Source organism: Xiphophorus maculatus, chromosome 9, assembly GCF_002775205.1.
Source record: "Xiphophorus maculatus strain JP 163 A chromosome 9, X_maculatus-5.0-male, whole genome shotgun sequence".
Taxonomy (NCBI): domain Eukaryota; kingdom Metazoa; phylum Chordata; class Actinopteri; order Cyprinodontiformes; family Poeciliidae; genus Xiphophorus; species Xiphophorus maculatus.
This window is the reverse complement of record NC_036451.1, coordinates 10,621,848-10,645,560: the sequence shown is the minus strand read 5'-3', so window position 1 is coordinate 10,645,560 and position 23,713 is coordinate 10,621,848. Positions and strand designations below refer to the sequence as shown.

Here is a 23,713-nt window from a genome sequence, read left to right as displayed (position 1 = left end):
TCTGTTAGAAGTTCTACATTCAAACAATATTACAGAGTGCTCTACATAGATTTTTTTTCTTTAAACAAACTAAAGAAAAAAGAAGAGAAGGAGAAATAAAACACACTATAAATATACTACTTAAAAAAACTGCAACATCCTCATTATAAGTGCCATCTCAAAGAAGCGTACTGGGAGTCAGGGCCGACCTTGGTATCCCGTTTGAATATTGTTTTAATGCTGTGCCTGGTAATTGAGAATGCAATGCTAACAGTGGACTTTTCTTTCTTCTCTTATTTTCTTGGGCAATGGGGATGCAAACAATCTTGTCATGAAACTATTTGTTTGGTTTTTTATGCTTCAGAACTAACCAGTAACACAAATAAGTTATTTCTTTAAAAAAAAACAAGAACAAAAAACATAATTTGTATCCCACTGCATTAAAAGAAATTGAGCAAAAAACTAAAAGATAAAATAAAATAAAGTGAAGCAGGCAGAGCATGCCACATGGACAAAATTATCAATTGAGTGAAACAGGAAAGGAAAATGTTCCTTCTGAATGGGGCTGCTGTTCAAGTCTGGATGAGTTGAAAAGAGAGAAAGAAGATCCAGAATCTGATGTTTTTATTTCCTCAGCTAAATGAAAAGCACTGACTTGGAGTGAATCTTGTTAGAGCCAGATTGTAATAGTTGATCCCCATTAACTTGTATAGGTTTCTTAAGAGAGACATTTTATGCTCAATTCTTCTCCTAATCTATAAGCAGAAATAAAATTCTACATCTTATCTAGACTTAGGCCCCTATTAGCTTTTGTATATAATTAGATTCCATTTACATTGGAAGTCACAATAAATTCACATTTGAAGGCAATAAAAAGCCAAATGATTCTATGCATGTGTTATAAAATTAATCTAGTTAGACTTTAATTAAATTAGATTAGGCCTAAGCATTTATCGTCTTGTTAATAAATATTGTGAAAACTTTGTCATCAACAATAAACACCAGCTATGGTGTTTAACAATCCCAAAACTAACAATATTGTCAAAGTTGTTAGTTTTCTACTCCATGCTGTTATCTCATTGAGAAAATGAATTAATATCAATATATTTTAAAATACGATTAGAGTTGCTATCTTGTGCTGTTTAGCGATAAAACTAACATCTCAATGTAACAAGTGTCCCAAAGTAACTTATTTAATAACAATCAGTATTTAAAGAGGACTTGAATTTGTGAGGCTTCTACTGCTGTGACATGCAGTAACAGTCATACAGACAGGAAGAAATTGACTTAATTACAAGTGACTATACTTGTTTGTGTACACAAACCTACACAAACCTGTTAAAACCACCAACTCTCTCTTAGAGTTTTGCTCTAAGCAACCTCTGACTGAAAAAAGGGAAAACCTCTTCTTGCACCATCATTTCAGAGGCCATAAAAGCATTGCTTACTCACACAACAAATCTTCCATATGGCAAAAATCAATAGGCAGAGCAACACTTTATTGATCATATCTATATCTTAGATATACTCTGATGTCAACTAGCCAAGTCTGGTCTGTGCGTGCGGAGGTGCGTGTGTGTGTGTTTGTTTAAGTGTTGATATCTGTTTGGTATTAGTTAGAATATTTTTATGCCAATACCAAATTCTAAAATATCTTTCAAGAATGTGAATCAATCTTAAAATTAAATTATGGTGTGAAGTAGTCTCTTGGAAAAGCAAAAAGTACAATTCAGCTTAAAAAAAAAGTTGTGATGTCTTTCAACTCATAAAAATAAATGCACTTTAACTTTTAAGTTTAAAATAATTACACACCTACTGGCTTTCTCAAAGTTGTTTTTAGACCTTAATAAAATGATGAATTTCACACCTAGAGGTTTATTCCACCTATGAAAATCTCCTAATGCATGAGATTTATGAGAAAACTTAAAACTTTTGTTAATGTGAGAAAATATATCTAAATACAACATGATAAAACAGACAAAATAACTTTTCTTATCAATTTCTGTGACTACTCAACTGTTATAAAGGCACAGGGCTGCCCTCCTCAGGAAACATTTCACTATAACAGAAATAAACCAACACATCTCTGAGTAGCACTTTCCCAGTCAAAGTCAACAACTATCGACAACTCGCAGAGAACAAACATCACCTTAATATTTTCTTTACCAACTGCTCAACTTCCTTCACCTCTCCTATGCTTCCTTTTTTTCTCACTAACATCTAACTATCTCTGAACCTCAAAGTTATTGATAGTTTAAAGTTATGGGATAATAATAGGATGGACACTGCATGGCCAGGAAGCTATTATACCCAGATAATAGATGGTACAGGGATTTTGAACGACATTACCCCGAGATTGGATGACAAAGAGTGGAAGAATTTATGACCTACCCAAAGAGCACCCATTCTTCTCTTCTATCTCTTGCTGATAAGGGAGTAGATGAGGCATGACTGTATTTATGGTGAGGATGTTCATAAAAAATAAATAAAATAATAAAACAAGTAGTAGTAGGTAAGAGTAAAAAGTTTCAAGCATTCCAAATTCACGCTGATGTTTATTTTTGATAAAAAAATAAAATATGACAAAGAACCATGATTTTTCACATTTAAATGAACTCAAGAAAATGTAGATGCACCACAAAATCAGGTCTTGACTGGATTCCATTATTCAGCCAGAATGGCCCAACCTATGACAAGATGTTCTGAAAAACATTTTCTGATCTGTGAAAGCACTAAATGTAAGTGCTACCGGTTAGTGCTAGCAAAAACACTCTTTGGTGTCGATGTTTACTGTTCAAAGATGACAAAAAGTTAGCATCAGGGAAGTGTTTTTGATTAGGTGACAGAAAGCAAAGAGATATAAAAGCTATTCAAAAGGGGGACATATTTTCTAGGACACGTTGGGGTATGTCTGCAGTTAATTTAGGTTGTGAGATAGCAAATTAAGGAGTACTGAATAGACAACAAGTTGTCATGTCTGACCTTCTCCATGAACTGAATTTCAAAGTTCTAGGAGCCTTTTGAAAATTTAAATGAATGTAGACCTCTAGAGAATACAGATTTTACAGTGATTGTTTTGTAACACACACAATGTGACTCTACTCCTACTATGAATATTTATGGACCACACAGCAGAAAGGCTATCTTGTATCTCGTATTAAAACAGCTTAAGAGCCACTAGAATTTGACAAAATCGACATCTGCAGGTGAACGGTTAAAGAAGCTGGAGATTGGTGCATCTATTCTGGGTTGTCTGATTTGAGAATGTTACTCCATGGGTCAATAAAGGTACCAGTCCTGCACCTTAAAAGACAACAGTAGATTCTAGTTGCAACGTAATATGGCAAACATTTGATTGCTGGAATTAAATAAAAACAAAGAAATAGAACAAATAAAATAAAACATCATGATGATCACAGGAGTGGTTCTTCCACTTAAGCAGAACCTCAATTCTGGACATAAAATTGAAGCAAAATTTAATCGTACTTTCTACAAGTTCAGAAAGGCAAAAGTGCATTAATGCCAGGTCAGCTGTGATTTTTTCACTATAATGTGTTCAGGCAATAACAACAGTGGAGATAGTTTGTAGTTGTAAGGATTGTAGTGGGTCAGATGAGTGAGCTGCATCAGGGAGAGCTATGAGAAAAGGCTTGTCAACATTATCTGTTTTATTGATTTCATAGTAAAAGCTTGCTGCTTAAGCATTATGTTACTTGTGCTGGGCCCATTGACAATATAACAGCTGCAAATAATTAAAAAAAAAAACACACTTAAAATTTCTTACCAATTTATGGGTTTGCTAGTTTTATCACTTGTCTGACAGAAATTTGCCTGTCCCAGTCTTATGGTTATATCAATTTAATAATGTGTGTGAATGGTATTAACTAAATTCTCACATAAACATGAGGACGGATGATGAAATTTGCCAAGCTGAGGTAAAAACATTAAATGCTGAACCAGCTTCCTGAGAGTTGAGAAAGAAAAAAAAAAGAGAAATCATAACTCAGGCGCATTCTGCAGCCATAGATTTTCAGACATGACGTAGCAACTGGCCATACTTGTAACAACACAACCACTAATAGGGATACCATCAATAAATTGCAACTTAAACATATTCTGCAATCTATGTCTTTCCAACCACCTTTATCAGTACAAATTAGGCTTTTCCTAGCCTACAATGGCATTGTGTTTTCTTTAAAGTCTCGTCTTGTTTATAGAACTAGATTTAGTTCTATAAAGAATACATGAAAGATAAAATGTTCCACAAGAAAAATTTATATTTTTAAACTGGGAGGAGGACAAGTCCTCGTCACACATAATTATTGTGACGGCCATGAAACCATGCATCATTTTCCTTTCAGCTTGCAATCATGCATACTTTTTATTTAACACATAAAATCCCTACAGGATATGTTGGAATTTTTGGCTATAATGTGATATAAGTGAACTTTTGCAAGGAACTGTACAGATGACTTCACTCAACCTATTTAATATTTTTAGATTACCGTTATAGCCAATAAGAAATAATAAGAGCAATGTGTTTCCTCTATTCCAGACACAGAGCAGGTGCTACCCTGCACATGGAGAGTGGCTGCAGAGTCTCAACTCCTGCTGAACTTGGATTTGAGTTTTCTGACTCCAATCCATTCAAGGCTAGTTAGTTTGAAGTGAAACCTAAAGTTGTAAACCTCCCATCTATATTTTGTATAAATGTAGTGAGATGTTTCAGAAGCCAGATTATAATACATAAGGGGTCTTAGTTTCACCTTGGATATTATTTAAGCCCCATGTGAGAAAACTGCTTAAATCTGCTCTCACTCATTGATACAGTTCTGGCATAAAAGCCACTTGAATAACATTACCAAAATCACCTGCACAACATTAAATATGGTTGAGTTTGGAGTTCGAACATGCCTGTACAGTTGTTAAAATTAGGTTTATTTGTCAGTGGTTTACCAAAATGTAAAAGCTCAAGAACTTTTCCTTATGACCACTTGGATATTTATCCTTCAGAATAGGGTGTTTTCTGAAAATTTAACATTTCCAGCAAGAAATGTTTTAACTTTTTCCATTTTTATTTGCTTTTATCAGAGAAAAATTCATTGATTCATTAAAAGTGTCCTTGAATTAATATAACAAACTGCCATAGAAAATAGAATTTTTGTCTTTATACAAGAAAAACAAACAAGCTTAGTCACTTTTGTTCAAGTCACTGATTAAAAGTGTAATCAATAAATTTTGGTGTCTTTTACTTAATGACCAAGGTCATACTGCATCGTCAAAAAGAGAAAACTTAAGAGATCCACGAAATTTAGAAAAAGAAGCAGGCAAAGAAAAACAGAATGTAGGATTCAGAAATGAAAAGCTGAACAGACAGAGCCAGTTAGTGTACACTGTTATGTGTACTGTAAACACATAACAGTAATCCATATCACACATTAAAATGTTAAACAGTGCAGTCCTACAACAAGAGCAAAGTAAACCCCTCTGTGTTAATTACTGTCGACATGGAAAAAATATAATTAGATATGAGAGGGGAAACAAAAACTATTTATGGTAAGCAAAGGATCTGACTTAATGATTAGAGTAGAGCTAAGTCCTCTATTGATTTTCCGGTTAAATATACAGCTCAATTAAAGATGCAGCTGATTAAAAGATAACTACGACTTGCAAAAGCAGATGCAGAGAAGTGGGGGGGAAGGGCCGAATCCAGTCTGGTCTGCTACAGAGAAAGTATTACAAAATATGTTTCAGGCTTTCCGTTTGGAAGGAAAGTAGAAAATAACTCTTAAAAGCAGAAAATCATGATCCAAACAGGTATCTTTCTTATTAAAGAATAGGTGCATATTTGAACATTAATGTGTGTGTATAAAATGTCAAACAAAAAATATAAAACAGCAAAAACAGTAGAGTATCCACAATTTTTTTTTTTTAAAAAAAAAGGGGTTTTGACAATGTGAACTAAAGAACAATAATACTGAGCTTTGAATACAAAAAGCAGAAAATAAAATAAAATGAACAATTAGAGTGCAATTTTCATTTTAAAGTAATTCGCCTTTTAACACGTAGACAGCAACCTTTTCCCCTTTTTACTTTATATTTGTCAATGACAAGTAAAAACACCTTGATATATTTCGTATCCTCTTCATATGAGAACTGCAGAATTTCTAAGTTTAATAGAAAACCTTTTTGTTTCTGATTTATGAACAAAATATTGTTTAAATTGCTTAAACTGTGATGTTATTTACGACCTTTGCCTTTTTCCAGCTAATAGTAACAGATGGTTGTTTTAAAGGCTTTACATAAGAAAAAACTTAGAACAACTACTTCTTATGACATATTACATTATTACAAATCACTATAGGCAATTCAAATCTGCCTAATGTGATATATGCAACCTTTGTAATCAGAATGTAGTTTTAAGTGAGGGAAACAGATAAAACTGGAATTAGTACAGATGGGCATTCTTGGTCAAACTCAGAGCAAGGCTGATTAAGGCCCTAAGCAGAAATTCATTCAGGGGCCTAATTCCAATTAAGACCAAGAAGCAACACAGTGCTGCTAACTTCTGTTATAATTTCTATGCTTTAAAAAGTACTGACCTAATTGTGAATTAAAATGTATGACAAACTGTGCATAGATCAGTTGCTTCAAATTATTTATTACTAATGAGAGCTACAGATAAAGTGCTAGTTTAAAAAATATATTTTTTAAATTTCCATTTATTTATTTTATTTAATGTCCATTGTGATTCTATAAAGACAACGCAAGGTAAAATGATCAGCTTAATATTTTTGTTTTTTTTTATGTAAATTGTGAATTAAAAACATTTAGTGGTCTGAAAATATTTTTTTAGCTCTCGACACATTTTTGAGCAGGTTTTCCCAACTACTGCAGTGAACCAGAAGAAAAGTACAGAATTGCAAATATATATATATATATATATACTGCTCAAAAAAATAAAGGGAACACTTTAAGTGTGAAACACTTGTTTAAGTGTTCCCTTTATTTTTTGAGCAGTGTATATATATATATATATATATATATATATATATATATATATATATATATATATATATATATATATATATATATATATATAAATAATATTTAAAGCCTGATTAACAACATGTTAGAAGCACAATGTTACACTATCTCAAGTTTTTAAAATCCTTTTGTTAAGTGAAATAAAACATGACAATTTCATGTGCTAAGGCGACTTTAAGCAACCATGGAAAAAGATCAATATATTGCAATAATATTTACAGTTTTGATATGTGTGTAAAGCTTTTTTAAGCTTAGACATTTGAAGAAATAGCTATATAAGCTTTAATTATTACTCGAGCTATAGAGGTGTTCTTCTGTATATGAAATACCTGCATATTTGTGAACATTTCCTGTGAGAACCATCAAAGTCACTTGGATTGATAAGTTTGTGTAATGTCAGCGTACTTGGAAAGTGCAGTGTTTAAGCAGCACATGTTAAAGCTATATTTATGTCAGAATAAAACGTTCCTCAGCAGAGAATTGCACTGGCAGCAAATGAGAAACTAAACTGATACTTTAATGTTCTAGCTGACGAGTAAATGAAAGGAATTTTCAGAGAATCTTGTTCTTTGGTTTTCTTTTCATTAGAAATTAATCTTAAAATCCATCCAATATATTGTTTTCTTCTTTTTATATTTTACCATTGATACCACATCAATTTTCTAAATAGATTGTGCAGTCTATTTAGCTTTTGCATTGATTTGTGCTTTTTATATCTGGTCCAGAGACCTTGTACAGTCATAAAAGGAATCTATCCCATGTAAAAAAAAATAAAAATAAATAAATAAATAAAATCAAAACATGCATGAATGTGCATGACTGTGGGACCATTAAACTTGTTTATGCATTCATGGAGACTTTAACCTATTTTTGTTAGTAAAAATTAAGTGCAAAACCTTGGGATGTGAAGTATTTCTTTTTTGTAATATCAAATTTTTTAGTCTTCAATATCTGTTCTAATAACATACATGAGTGTGTATGCTTACCTGTAGGGAATTGAGAAGAATGAAGAGGTAGGCCATGACGATGGAAAATGGTACCAAAACACCAAAGAGCCATGTCAGTCCAAGGATTGGCAGCAACACCAACACCGCTTTCACTGCAGCCCTGCACTCACATGAATACAAGAATAAATCAAGTAAGGAAATCAAACCACTCGCATGTGATTCTGAGCTAAGAAACATAAGCAACACCTGATTAAGTTCTAACAGTCAATTTTATTTAATTTCCAATTCAGGTCAATATTATTTAACTTTTTTTTTAAGTCAAGGAATATTTCATTTGGACAGCAACTCTTCCCTGGACAAAACCAAAGACTTGCATTATCATGCAATGCTAATGTGAGGAAAAACTTCAAATATGCACAGGAAGAAACATGCTTGAAAAAAAAACATCTCTGAATTTTATGAACGGATATTGGAACATGTAAAATAAGTTTGATCTGAAATGGATAAATAATTTTTAGACCCAAACAAAAAGTACAAAAAATAATTCAACTATTCTGATTCCTTTCTGTTTATATTAAGCTTTACTTCCACTTCTTCCAGCTTGCATAATAACCACCCTTAGATTTTGAACTCCTTTTAGAAGAAAATCCAGCAGCTCCGGCAGGCTGCTTCTTCCATACACAAAACCATGTGGGCAGGAAAGCTGATGTGGTGACAACTTCCCACCCTCAATGTGACTTAATTCTGTTTAGAGTCAAATTAGCTTCCCACTCAGGTGACTGCCAAACCACAACAGCTGTCTGTGCATTTGTGTGTTTGTGAAATGACATGCACCTAGAACTGGTTTATTCTGTGAGCCAATGTGTTTGACTTTCCACGCCGGCTGCCGCCCAGAGGTGCGACACAGTTCAAGGCCTGCATTGAAAACTCTCACAGTGCATCTACTGTGCTCCTCAGTGGACCCGCAAATAAAAACATTCACATAAATACACAGTTTATTTGTATTACCATCAGATTTTAACACTAATCGCGTATGGAGGCAGGGTATGTTGCATGCAAAAGATTAACTCTTATTAGAGCAATGATACACTTCATACTGTCTCTGAATCAAATTAAAAAAAGAGTGATACGGTACACTGTTATAAACCAAAAAGTCTTACAGACCTTAAAGGACATCAACACCCAATAAAAGCAGGACAAACACTAAGGAATTATAGGAATTTCAATTATAAATGCTACATGAAATTACAACATATTAAGACAGTCAAAACTTGAAGTAATTTAAATATTTTAAAAAATATATAGCCTTAATGCAAGGCTACTTAAAATATATATTTTGGCAGGTTGATAAAAAGAAAATACATTTGGATTCAACTTGTGACTACAGCTTTCGCCTAGCATCCCTGACACATTCATTTTTAAAAGAGGACAAATGGTGCCTCCTAGTGGCCACTACCTGATCTGCTCATAGGCTTGCTCAGCAGGACTCATGCCCAAGGCGAGCATGATGGACCTTCTCTTTGCTGTAGAGACGGTGATGATTACCACCCTGGTCAGAACCAAGATATTGACCTGGAAATATATTTAAACAAATGAAAATAGAACAGAAAAAAGTCAGATAATGACTCTTATTTTGCTATATGTCTTTCTGTTAAAATGCCCTGTGCAAATAAATTATTACAGATTTTCTTGTCTAATAATGTGATTTCACCTTTAAAAAATATTATAATTCAAGCTACATATGTTAACTTGAAGGGAAAAAGTGGAAAAAAGTCAAAATACTTTATAATTAATGATCAAACTGCAGAACAAAATCAAACTGTTTTTCTTTTCTAAAAAAATAATTTCAAAGGAAGAGACCAACATTTAGATCGCAGTAACTGTTGGATTTCCAGATACACAAAAGTTGAATGTTCGTTTTATTTAGCACTTTAACAGTGAAAATAGCACAATCAACAACTTAAAGTAAATAAATAAATTTCTGACCATTATGATGAAGATGACCGGACCAACAAATCCCCAGATGATGCCATTTTGGACACTGAGCCAACAGTAGTCATCAGCTGAGTATTTGCCTGAGGCTGATGCAAGAGTGATGGTGACGATCAGCACAGGAAGACCTGGTAATATTAGGATAAAAATTAATTTACTTGAGATTAAGTAGTTTGATTTCTTTTTTTTAAACAGGAAATACATGGAGATTACAAACATTTGTGGCACTCAAGTCTTTTTATTTATAAAAGATTTACTTAAATTTTAATGAATATCTGCTTAATGTCTAAGATATTTAGGCACCAGACCTGCTTTGCTTTTTCAGTGACAAGACATATAGACAAAACCACCATACCCCAACCGATGAGATAGTAATACTTCATATGATGATCCTCGCTGAGGTTGACTGCAACTACTTTGCTCCAGAGCAGCAGTCCTTCAACCAGCATCCAACTGAATGCTGCCATGAAGAAAAGATGGAGCAGCGCAGCAACAAGTGTGCATGCCACCTACAATTATACAAAAATCACAAACAGAGAAATTGCAACATTTTGGTTTACATTTCAAAGTGAAGGTATGTAGTGACCTTCATTTCACTTTGCAATTAATGATTGCAAAGAAGTCTCATAAAAGGTTCATTAATAAAATAATTAAAAATGATTGATATGATATGTACTAATATAGCTGATCAAAATACTGTCATAATTGTTATATAGAGTTTGAAAAGGACATTTTCAGACACCTATTAGTAAGACACATACACATTTTTTCCTCACTGTCTGAAATTGTATTAGACCAAACTCCAATCAGAAGTTTCCAAAGACATGACATCACCATCTGGGCATTCCCCTCAATGTTTAAAGCGATGGCAGTCATTCTGATCTGATTTAACTTCAGACAGTGAGAAAAAACGTGTATGTATCTTTACAATTAGTGCATGACAACTTCTGGTTTCACCTCTAAATACAGCTTCCACAAATTAAAGATGCTGGAAAACAAATAAATTGCAATAGAATTATGACACACACTGAACATCCAAACAAGTTAACTATGTTGTATTATTTCAGGCCTTGTTATGGAAAACCTTATTAATACTAAAATAACCAACAAGCATCAAGCCATCTTACTAACCACCAGAGGCTGGGCCTTCTAGCTGATTGGTACAGCTTTTATGGTCACTTATCATCATCTGCCAAAATTATTTGTTTTCCATTTGTTTTTACATATTCAACCTCAAATAGCAGCAAAACAATTTATAGTAGGCTATTTGGTTAATTAGACATTCTAATAATTATGAGTTTAATATTTTTTTGTTATTACTATAATTTGTATGTCATGCAGGAGTAAAATTAAAAACATGTATGTAACCAGCACAAAGCTGCTGTTTAACGCCATATTTTCCCACTAGCAAACTTATACTATCTTATTTGATTCACATTTGTCCATAATCTGTCCCTAAGAGCGACAACATTACTCACACAGACTGATAAATAAAGAAGATTTGTTTACTGCCTGTACGGTACCTTGCTGTGTATGGCGGAGCCACTGCAGAGCAGAATCACCTGGGCACAGATCAGAGCTATAAACAGGTTTTTATGGATGGAGGTCCTGTCTGATTTAGGGATGCTATAAACACAGAAAGGGACATTTTAAAGGAAAAATGTTTAGCGAAACTGAATCACATCATGAGTGCTGATAAAATGTTTGAATTCAAATGAAAGTTTAGGTTTTTCTTCATTTGGTCTCTCTATAGATCCTTATGAGATGTATTAAAGGACAGCAGAGATAATTATTGCAAACTTAAATCAATTACCCATAAAAGTACAAAATAAACGTATTGACAATACAAAACATAGATTTATGTTAACGGGTTGAAGTTAAAGGAAGAAAAGACAAACTATAACAGAAACTATAAAATTTAAATCTATGACTTTGACTATAAAAGACAAGTTCCCAAATCTAAATTTCGTGTCCATTTTTCATTAATTCTGCCTGATAATCCTCCTGAGGAAAAGGTGTTGTTGAACCCAAATGGAAGATAACTATGACTGAAGTTTTCAACAAAAACTATCTTGAAGTAGCTAAGTAAATTAAATGATAAATGCCAAATGATTGTCACTATTTCCTTGGATACACTGAAAAAGCTCAGTGTGACTAATATGTAAAAAAAGAAAATCAACATCAATCTCACTTAGTGAGATCAAGAATACATTTTTCCACGTGTAAGATTACTTTTACTTTCATTGCTAAGTTAAAGAAACAGGATGTGACAATTGAGTTTTAAAAACAGCGGACAAAATGTTAATTCAGTTAAATTAATTCAACTGTTTTATGCATGTGTGTATTATATACCACCTCTAATCACAGCTGATCTAATTCTATAAATTTGCTACATGATTCCTTCAACTTGCTGAGATTTAACTGGAAATAAGGGAAAAGTAAATAAAAACTTTAGTTTCCTATTTTGTTTTCCAGAAAAATACAATTGTTTAACGGCAATAAGAAAATTTTTTATTGAGAACAGAATCCATTGTCAGATTAAATAAAACTCATTTAAGTGGGTAACAATAATAATTGTTTTGTTCCCGCTTAACACATCCTAAAAGAAATTAAGGATGTGTCATTTTAGACACAACAGAATAATATAATTACTCTTTTCACCAAAGTATTAAACCACAACAAGCTGACACAGCTTTATGCTTCTCTTTATTAATGTGCTGCAGCAGTGCAGCAGTACTAAAACTTCCATTAAAGCTCAATTATTTAAACCATTTAGGCAAAAGTCAGCATTGGTGCTTCACACCAAATAAATTTTACAGTCTCTAAGCAAATCTCCACCTTTCCAGTCAGTGTTTAATCTTTGGAGTGGGATGAGTTAAATGAAGATCATACAGCAGAATGTGTGAAATGAACTGCTGTCCTCTTTGCTTTAAGAACATTTATAAATTGTCAGGGCAGCATCTCTTCTGCTGATTGAGATCCCTATGTGACTATTATGTTAATTGCCAGCTGTGGGATTAAACCATAAAACTTCGGAGAGGACTCACATGTAGACAACAGCAATTACAGCATTAGCAGAAGTCAATACTGATAAAAGCCTGTGGGACAGAAGGGGAGTGGCCAAACTCCCAATATTTCATCCCATGCCAGATGAATGTGTGTATTTTTAGTAATTTCAGTTCATTTAAGGACCTTATTCTGGAGTGTGAATCAACACATTTTTCTAATAGGAGTAAGATGAACTAATAACATAAGCATCCATTTTATTATCAGAAATAATCTAAATTAAAATATTCAACCAACACTTGGCAACAAATACCCATAGAATGAATGTTGTCGGAAAAGAAGTTAATTCTTGAGTTTAACGCAAATCAAACCAGCTCAAAGTTTGTTGGCAGTGACAGCACAGAGGCTAATTATTTGCATCAACGGTGAATAGAACAGGAACGTTAAACAGCTACTCACTCCAGGACAGTGAAGAGCATCAAGGTCACCACCAGTGCGCAGAGAGATGCCCCACAGCCGATGAACGTAAGCTTGGTCAAAATAAGCTCTTCTTCAGGACTCCACTGAAACAGAGGACACACGTGGTAATGGAAAAGAGAAAATGAGAGTGGAAAATCTTTTCTAATATGGAGATTTGGTTGGTAAATCATATGGTAAATCCTAAAATTTTATGTTGCTCTATTTTACCTTTCACTAACAATGATCTTCACATGAAAAGACATTAGAACTGAAGATTGTGAAGACTCTATTCAATGTTTTCTCATGTGTAATGTCTAAGATAAAGCATATTTTAACTATAAAAATCAATTTCACGCCTTCAACTACTTATTGTGTGTGAGACTACAACCCATAATATCTGCCACAAATCTTGATTATTTTTACATTTATACTGATATCCATCTTCAATAAAAGTTTAAAAGCTCTTTAACTTCACTAAACAAGAGTTAAAATTAATTATGGCCTATGGGCGTTTATAGTCACCTCATAAATTGTTTGCTGGGTTTTACATCTAAACATCTAAGCTTTCACTGAAAAAAGGAGAATGGAGCTCCAATTTAAAAAATTTTGTTAATTTGTTACATGTAATCAAATTAAGTTAGTTAAACTTAATTTATTTACATTTGTTTAACCAGACAACTTAATACACCATATATATTTGCTTGAATAAACTTAATTTGATTACTTGTAACAAATTAACTCACTTATTTTGGGTCACCTGTTTTTTTTTTTAGTGTTCTCTTCAAATAATATAGAGTTTCTATGAGTGTATATCTAGACTTCAAACCTTGTCCCATGCTTCAATAGAAACTACCAAGTATTAACGTCATGGAATTCACTGTAAGGCAGGTCAGACTGGATGTTTTTAATATAACAGTAAAATGTCTGTCTTTGGTTCTCTAGTTTAAGCTGTGGGCGTTTCACATATAGGAGCAGATATTTACCTCCTGTCAATAAATGTGCTGTTACCTTAGATTCCAAGTAATTCATCAGGACTGCAAAGTTGGTTGTGTGGTTACACAGACATGAAGTATCACTAGAGCCAACAGAGATCACGGAGCAGCCATCACTGGACCAGCCACTCCCGTGACTATGCCTAGATAATAGAGCACAAAGGCATTGACACAAACATAAATGTTCATTAGTTCTCCCCATGCATGAATGGGTTATCACAAGGTACTCTGGCTTTTGTCCTCCGGGGTGAGTGTGTGCATCTACAGTATATTTGTCATTTCTGCCCATGTGTTGCCCTGTGTGGTGTACTCCGTCTCTTGTCCAGTGGTTACTGGAGACATTTGTTTGCATATATCTGTGTGTTGTAAAGGTATATAATACTAAGATGGCAATACACTTTGATTCGCTATGCTTTTTGGAATAAACTATTTAAGTCTGATCATATAAAATATGTTTTTTTTAAAAAACAATGTTTAGACCCCAATCTTGCCATTTATTAATTTCATTGAGATCATATTGATAGAAAAATGTGCCATGTCTATTAAAGTGGATCTGCTGTTGGTCAAACTTACAGCAGGCTGAAATTCCAAAATGCGCAAACAGGAGGAACTCTCTGGGAATACTTTGTCTAGAAACAAAAAGATAGATTTGTGTTAATTTGCCATCTCTTCCAATAGCAAAGTGTCAAAATATTGTAATAACCAAGCTAAATACCAACAAATCTCTCAGCATCCTACCATGAGGATTCCAGCATGTTCCCTTAAATGCACCACGACAAAAGCTTTGAATGTAATCCATTAGCAGGCTGTAATCATTGAGGTCGACATTGAGTTTTCTAGAATTTCACATGCATCTTCTCAAACCATTCTATGCTACTATTTCAAGAAAATCAATGCCCTTCTTGTATGTAAGAGGACAATGTTTTCATTCAAATGTATTATTCGTCTTTCATTTTGGACTCTTTCCCTCAGGGAAATGAATCCTTATTTTGTTGTTTAGAAATAAATTTTACAATTTTTGTTAAAATTATATCATTAGCAGAAGTGCCACTTTTGGTTGGAACTAAATATTTTTAAAAAACCACAAATCTTTGAATAGTAACTTCAATAATAGAATGAGTACATGTAATTGTTTAGATTATTTTACACTATGAGGCACCATGAACAACATCCTGTACCACTTGTGAAGATGAAAGGGTGTACTGGACAGCCACAGGGACGGTTTGGCCCTTCAAGACATCTCGGACAGTCGCCGATATGACAGCAGAGGTTAGTTTGCCTGGAAGAGTACTAGAAAGACAAAGAACAGTTATCACTAACATAAATCTTACTTTAAAATAATCTACTGGCTTCATTTATTTGAAGGACAGATCGTTGTACAGATGACTAATGTAGAAGCATCAGTTTTGATGCAAAGAAAATTGATAATATTTCTACAGTTCTGGTACTTTTGCTTGATGAAATTAAACAACAGAAGATGTTCATTAGAAATATGAGATAAGAATAAATTGTTGAGGCGAGTTCAGATGTACCGTTTTTATTTCGGAATAACATCAATGGAGCTATGGTATCTAACCTCTCTGTTGTGTTTAGCTGAGTCTCTGTAGATTTCTCTGCTGCAGACACAACCTCACTGAGGTGGCTGTAGTGGGTATGAATAAGCATCACTTCTTTACATCCTGTTTTCACAGAGAAAGAACAGCTTAATGTGTAATCCATCATAGATTAGTGACAACCAAAAGAATAGAAAGTGGCAATGAATCGGCAACAAAAACCCCAAAAAACTGAAAGTATCTTTTAACAAGTTGGGCCTCCTACATGTTAAAAATGTCTACCTAAAATAGTGGCTTGTGTTACCATTTAAATGTATAATTTTTGTCGATGGCTGAGTTTCAAATATTAAAATCTAGACATTAATTTTCATGGTGCAAAGACATAAGTTGTGAATGACAATATTTCATTCCTACCTAATTTACGTAACCGCTGTAGTTCAGACTCTGGGATAATCAGCTCATCATGACTACCTCCTCTGGGCCTGTGAGAGGAGACTGCAGATGGCTTGAAGACCTGACTGTTGCTCTCGGGAGAAAGTTTTTGCCACTTCAGGTACACATCTGATAGCACAGGAAGCATAATATGTGCACAGCTTCTGTTATTTTATACAACTAATGGTTTATGTTACATGTATGAAGATGCAAACTCTGAGATGTGAAGAATAATTCAAAACAATACATCACCTATGTTTTTAGTAGAGAAAGAGAAGCCCCTTCGCTGCACAGACAGTGTGTCTGCAAGAGCTTCAGTGAGACTATCAATGCTCTTGATAATTGTAAATGGTCCAGTGTTGACCTGCAAATAGTTTTAAAAAAATCACAATTAATATAGGAAGGGGTTCTATAGGTAGAAAATTTGATGAACAACTACTGTTACACAAACAAAATATAATATCTCACCCCATCCTCAGTCCGACCAACCCACTGCGTAGCCGTTTGCGGCTCAAGCATCACATTTGCTAGCTTTAAATAGTTTGTAGCAATGGACATCATGACCTCTGCTGAATTGGTTCTTGCAGAGTGGGTGCTGGCTGCAATGCCATCAATCAACTGAGCGAAGTGGAGGATGTCAATTGAGGTTAAGGGGTGATGGCCATCAGCCTCTATTGTATGCACAGCCGCCTGAGTCAGCTGCTGCAGGGAGGTCAAATCTCTGTTTTGGGAGGTGTTGATGCTTAGCTCCTCCATTACCTAGAGACACAGACAGACAAACAGCTCTGAACCACATTAAATTGACTAAATGATATACACCAATTATATAAATCCAAAACAACACCTTTGTGGAAATAAAATTAGGAAGTGCTTCACAAATAAAAAAAAACAAACTCCTATGTCAAAATTATAAGTCTGAAATAAAAATATCATATCTGATGTACACAGACTAGGTTTTTAATGTAGTAGCTTTGCTTTTAAGGTTTCTTTCAGTATACTTACACATTTCTAAGCTTATGAGGATTAAATTACATGATATACTTTTCCCAAAGACAACTAGATGTCACAACTTACCTGTGTGATGTTTGGATATTTGCTCAATTTATTGAAAAAAGGAGACTTTGGCAAACTGGGCTTTGCTGCAAAGGTATAGACAATAAAGTGTAGTCAGATGAACTGATACAATAAATTTGACAGACAAAACCTGCGTGGCAAGTTATTTAAACTAAAGTTTGGATTATAAACAGTTTTAGTTTTCAGTTCTAATTAGTAATTATTATTCTTTCAGCACTTTTGATTTTATCCCTGCCAAACTCCCATGAGGAGTACCACAAAAAACTATTTTTAATCACTTTTTTACTTCAATGTACTTGCTACACATGCTTGGAACTGAAATTTCTAAATGACATCACAAATGAAATTTGCAACTTCATGCTAGCCCAATACAGTCACTTGTGGTATTAAATTGTGTGTTCAAAAGATTTTTACTCTCTGGACATTGCCCTGATATGAGATGCTGATTATGATCAGCCTTAGTGCCTTTTTTATGCTTTATAATTACATGTGTACGGTCAGATATAGTATAGTTAAATATTACATAAAATATCCAACGTAAGACATCATGACAGGTTTTCATTAGAACAGACCAAAAAATAAAAACGTACCCTTCTTTAATTGACAGACAACTCCCTTGTATGAGTTGCAGCTCTCTAAGAGACAGCTCTCTGTAACAGGGTTAAACACTCTGCAATCTTCATGGACCATCTTTTTCTGGAAAACTTTGACAATGAAAGTTTGGTTTTGCCAAGAAGTCCCATCCAACAACGGATTAAATAAATCCACAGTGAAATCAGCAAATTTCCCTAGCAAAGAAAATTGGTAGGATTAATGCTTTTGTTAAAATAATAACATTTAAAATGTGTTTACATAACAATTTATTAAAAGCTAATCTGGAATGCACAGTTTCTAAATATCCCTTGCTTTTATTTTACAGCGCAAACCTTCCAGATATTTTATAGTTTTCATTTGATCAAATGTACTACTCATATTGATGCAAATGGCCCTTTGTAAAAAAAAAAAAGCCTTTGAAGTGTAAAAAGTCCAGTAAGTTATAAAATGTGTTATAACAATGTTTCAGAAGTAAAATAACTTTGTGTATTTTGCTTGACCACCTGCTTTAGAGAGCCTGGCTGATAAGTATTATGGGGTCTAAATATTGAGCAGAAATAACAAATATGGAATGTAAGTCAGAAAGAAAGTGAGTATATTATAATGTTTGCAAGTTCAGTTGTAGGAGAGGGAGTGAGGCTTTTGGACACTTAATGCTCACTGGGGACCATGATGTCAGAGAGGGAGAAGTCTGTTTTCAAGGGTGGGACTCAGAATGATCTAAGTTAAAAAACATTTACAAGAACCATTTAGAGTTAGTTTGCCAGCTACAACTTAGTCATCATTGCTCATTTTTATCTGTTAGTCCTCAGTTTGGTGGTTTAAACAAAAAAAACAACAACAATATTTCTCAGTATTAACAGCTACTGTAGATAAGTCAGGAAAGCACTTTGGAAAAGTATTCATGATCTGAGAATAAACCATGCCAAGAAAATTTCTAACATATTATGCCATTACATGCACAGACTTCAGTTCCCATTAACTTTACATGTTAATGATGTAAAAAGACAAAGTAGCACATCATTTTTAAATAAAAGGAAACAGTTTTATGGGCTACAATTTCCTTTAAAATACCAATTTGCAAGGAGTGGTGTGAACTTGTATTCAGCTTTTACTCCAATGTTAGCTGTGAGTCCATTGAGGAATGTTTCTAGGAACTTTTCAAATCTTGAAGTTGGTATAATTGACAGTTATATCTCAGTTAGATTAGATTGAAAAATGTCTGTCAACATCAAATTTCAAGTCTTTCCACTTGAAAGTACCAGATGGGTGGGGGTTACTACATGGAATGTTACTTAGCTGTGTGTGCTCAAAAGCTGTTTGGCCTGGTGTCCACTAGATTTTTTTTTGTCTGCATAGCAACCACACCCAACTCAACTGTGAAATCAACTAATGTGAAGAAAAAGAAAAAAAAAAAGCTGCATAGTTTTCTAAAGCTTTGGACTTTAAGGGATGATTTTTTTTTTACCTTTAGGTTAAAATACACAAGTTATTTTCCTCTTAATTTCATCATAGACTAAAGCCTTGATATTAGATTTTTGCAAAAACGTTGTCTTCTTCCTGTCATTTAAACTGTACCTTGACACGGGCTTTCCTCCCACATCTGGTCCTCTATTTCCAGTAATGGCTCACTCCACTTAAACACCAGCCCAGAGGAGATGGTTGAACACTCATTTTCCATGGTGAGTATTTCACAGCTGCTCAAAACCCGATCCCAAATGTGCAGATTGGTGATTCTCCCTGAGAATGCATCATTTGACTCAAAAGAGCCGTTCTGCCCATGACCGATAATGAAGAAGCTATCTGGGCTAATGCTGTCATTATTACAATTCATGCCATTCCCCCTTGAAACCACGTGGCCGTGAGCGTACAGGGCCCAGCTTCCGTCATCCTGGCTCCAAGAAACACACACAGAGTGCCAGGAGCCGTCATGTTCGAAAGCGTTGACGTAAGGCCCTTGTTTGCTGTGGGTCCGCAGAGCCAACTGCACAGGGTTTCCCTGGGTCAGATTTGCTCGGAGTTGGAAGTTATTAATGGAATAAGAAAAGACTGTGGAAATTCCAAAGGTGTTTAGATTGAAGTGGAGTTGGGTGCAAACAGTCAATGAGCTCATGGAGGGAAACTTGCGCAGAAGGTGAGCATGCATCTGGTCCGAACGTCTGGAGAAATCCAGAATCAGTGTCTTGGAAGAGTCTTTGATTTCATCCCAAACAGAGAGAGAAAGAAGTAGTTATAAAAGTTAATCGTAAAATCAACATTTTACTCCTAAAAATGTGGAACATTTGTGCATCTTATTTGTTGACAAAATAAGCAAAATGAACCTACTTTTTTGACGTGTTAGAATTTTCCTGGCAATCCACACATGATGAGAGATATTCTGGTTTTTTAAGAAGCTGTTTAGCTGTTGGTACTCTGCCAGGTTGGAGACAGTGGCTAAGTTGCCAGATAACTGCTTGCATTGCTCCTCTGCATCCTTCCATTGCAGGGCACGGTGAATATACTTGTAGTACAACTCGTCATATGGCTGGCTTCTCCTTTTCACTCTTAGTGCTATTTGAAAAGCAGAGAGAACAAGTTGATAGAAAAGCTTCCACCAAAGTGGAAGTCAATATATAGGCGACATCCCAAAAGTTCAAGAGTGTCACTGCACTAAGACGGATGAGCACTGGCAAATAAAAGTTTTTCTCCATATGAACCAGATTACTGTGTAAATGATGGGATGAAGATCTAAACAATTTGATGTCATTTCAGGATTCCAGCCATCTACAAAAGCCTTATGAGAGTTTTCCAAGTCTTTACGGTAAATGGACTCTTCAGCCCCTGCCAGACCTCTAATTATTTTTTGTATGTGCACATCTAAAACATGCATTACAAGGGTGGATAAGTTGCACTCGCTATGAGTCACTCTCCAAGTGATGATGTAAGTGCTGAAAAACATCTGGGTGTCTCACTGAGAGGAATACCTCTCTGACTTGCCTAAAGCATGTGAGACTTCACTGCTCCAGCACAAAGTAATGCATTTTCCATGTAGTTCTAAGGCTAGATTATGCTTCTAAGATTTTTAGCCGCAAGCTGACCTGTTACATCAAAAGACTTGGGTTTTCTGTTTGAGCATGTTTCCACAAGCATGAGTTTCCAATAAATACATAGGACTAAATTCCTGTTCAGTTATATCCTGATGAATTTTGTTGTACATGCTAGATTGCTGCACTATTTCTCTACATATCAGCCGATAGGCTCAGATAGAAAGATCTCTAGATCATCCACTGAAACTAATGCTTTCCTCCCTGCAGATTTGCCTGGAGGTTTTTTTAATAGGATTTAGCTGAGTGTTGATCATGTAAGAATTTGGATTTTGTGTCTGAGGAACAATTTCTGTGAATTAGGTCACCAGATCTGTATTAGTTCAGCAGATATAAATTTTAAATCTCCTGGATCTAACAAGATTCCTTCTGGAAGAGCGATTGTCCCACAGCATCACAAATTGTACATAGAAGTGGATTTAAGGTTATTTTCCAGATACAGCTCTGGAAAAAACTAAGAGACCACTGAACTAAACATTGAAAACCTCAAAGTTATTCCACCAAATATTGATTTCTGAACCCTTTTCCTGAGTTAAAACATTAGTATTGTTGTTTCTAAATGAATGAACATAAGCTTGTTTTCTTTGCACTATTTGAGGTCTGAAAGCACTGCATATCTGTTCGTGATTTTGACCATTTGTCATTTTCTGGAAATAAATGCTAGATTTTTGTTTGTAATTTCAGAGACATGTCAGTAGTTTATAGAATGAAAGAACAATGTTCATTTTACTCAAACATATACCTATAAAGAGTCAAATCAAAGAACTGATAATTTTGTCGTGGTCTCTTCATTTGAGCTGCATTTGTCATTAACTTAGTTGGAAGCAAGAGGTGCAATATTAACATAAAAAAAATATTGACTAGCCTTTAAATAAGCTTTGTATAGATATGTAGAGTTTGGGTTTCCCATGTCAGGCATCCTGCTACTTGGGAATGGTATGCCAAGGTTTCCCTCCTGGAACTGCAACATCCAAACTGTTCAACAAATGTGCCACTGATGACTTACCAGTTCTGTTTTTATTTTTTGTAACATGAGACTTTATAATCACTGAATAAAAGCTCTCAAATTAAAGGTTGAATTTTTTGGAAAAAGTCAGGGTGAAATTACGTTACTGCAATCACAGTTGAGATTCACTGATGTCTACTCCTAAATGTGGTTGACACTGTAGAAGAATACTCCATATAATTTTCAATAAGAAGTGACATAAATAAATATCCAATAAATGGATGCAAAAAAGCAAGGAAACAATCCCACAAAATGAAATCACTCAGTACAAGAACAACTGGAAATAGAAATAAAAACCAATAAAAAAGCTTAGCTGAAAAGAGACTAAATATGCAGTGTTAACAAGGTGATAATAAATACATAATGTGACTACAGACAAATGGGCTGCAGAGCAGAACATCACTCCAGCTATGTTGTTTGTAAGAGAAAATTAACTTACCAAATATCCAGCTTTGAACGCAAACCTGTAACACAAATCCAGGTTTAGTTCAGCTGTGAAAACAATTTAGGTTAAATTAGTAGGCAAGAGCTCAAACCTGAAAACGAATGAGTGGTCCAATAAAAAACTGCGTTCTCCCCGTCCAGTTCTGTTTTTAAATCCTAACAAATGTATTATTTTCTCATTTAATTTTTTGAATTATATTTTTTAAGGTTCATTAAAATTTCCATAAACTCATAAAAGTGTTCAATCTAACAAGGCGAGTATTGATAGAGTGCACACGTGGTTTTCAAACTAACATTAATACAAAATAATACGCTGTTTTTTGTTAATTGTGCATTTGTTTTTCATCTTAACTGATAAAACCTGTTAACTTCTAGAGTAGAAAAATATTTTTAAATTTTTTGCATCTGTTAGATCGCTTACCAGGAACACACATTCCAAATAGTTTTAAAAGAAGAGAAACACGTACTACTGGTTAAAAAAATAAAGACTACTTACAAGCAGAGATAAAATGGGGAAATACAACCAGTGCATCCTGCAACAAATACTTCGTTAGCTGGAAATAAAGCGACAAATCCAACAGTGATTTCTATAAACACAACGCATTGTTTTTACCTGATTTGTTCGTCTCTTTTGGTCGTCTTCTCATTTCAAGTCGAGCTGTGTCTGTGAACGCACCATCAATCCGTTTTGAAGTATGTTTACTTCTTAACCATGCAAAAGTAGAGCCGAAGTGCTGCCGACTCCAGGGAGCATTAACAGAGGGAGGATGCAGATGAGGCTACGCAGACGATGAGTGGGTGTAGCCTGGAGCCAGCAGCAAAGGGTGGTAAAAGTAGGGTTCAAGGACATTTGGGGGCCCGGGGTGGACTTGTTGGGGTCTAGTAATTTAAATATATATTTTTAAATACATTTCAGAAACAAAGCAAAATTTTAAAGTGTCGACTAGTTTTCAAACCTTTGCCAATTAATTGTGGTAAGATGCTTCCTGTATCGTCAAATTTTTAAAAAAAATACTGCTGCAATCTCAAGAGGCCTATTAATACCATTACTGGCTCATATTAAAAAATTATACATCTTTCCTCTTTGATCATTGAAGACTGAAAG

General features: G+C 34.4%; 1 protein-coding gene across 2 annotated transcripts in view; it reads right to left on the bottom strand.

Annotated features, from left to right (window-relative positions):
* The window catches only part of LOC111609786 (adhesion G-protein coupled receptor D2-like), an 80,769-nt gene extending 57,415 nt beyond the window's left edge, over positions 1-23,354 (bottom strand). For both annotated transcript variants that reach the window (XM_023340250.1, XM_023340251.1), the window contains exons 1-20: positions 23,222-23,354; positions 23,105-23,141; positions 22,604-22,628; positions 20,401-20,625; positions 19,654-20,268; positions 18,072-18,269; positions 17,482-17,546; positions 16,876-17,166; positions 16,660-16,771; positions 16,390-16,536; positions 15,999-16,101; positions 15,601-15,712; positions 14,996-15,051; positions 14,439-14,565; positions 13,431-13,534; positions 11,489-11,591; positions 10,321-10,474; positions 9,960-10,093; positions 9,430-9,545; positions 8,013-8,133 (exon numbers count right to left, since the gene is read on the bottom strand). In XM_023340250.1, coding sequence (XP_023196018.1) covers positions 8,013-8,133; positions 9,430-9,545; positions 9,960-10,093; positions 10,321-10,474; positions 11,489-11,591; positions 13,431-13,534; positions 14,439-14,565; positions 14,996-15,051; positions 15,601-15,712; positions 15,999-16,101; positions 16,390-16,536; positions 16,660-16,771; positions 16,876-17,166; positions 17,482-17,546; positions 18,072-18,269; positions 19,654-20,268; positions 20,401-20,625; positions 22,604-22,628; positions 23,105-23,140 — 2,844 coding nt within the window. In that variant the 5' untranslated portion in view covers position 23,141; positions 23,222-23,354. The remainder of the gene's footprint in view (positions 1-8,012; positions 8,134-9,429; positions 9,546-9,959; positions 10,094-10,320; positions 10,475-11,488; positions 11,592-13,430; positions 13,535-14,438; positions 14,566-14,995; positions 15,052-15,600; positions 15,713-15,998; positions 16,102-16,389; positions 16,537-16,659; positions 16,772-16,875; positions 17,167-17,481; positions 17,547-18,071; positions 18,270-19,653; positions 20,269-20,400; positions 20,626-22,603; positions 22,629-23,104; positions 23,142-23,221) is intronic.
* Between the last annotated feature and the right edge of the window lie 359 nt (positions 23,355-23,713).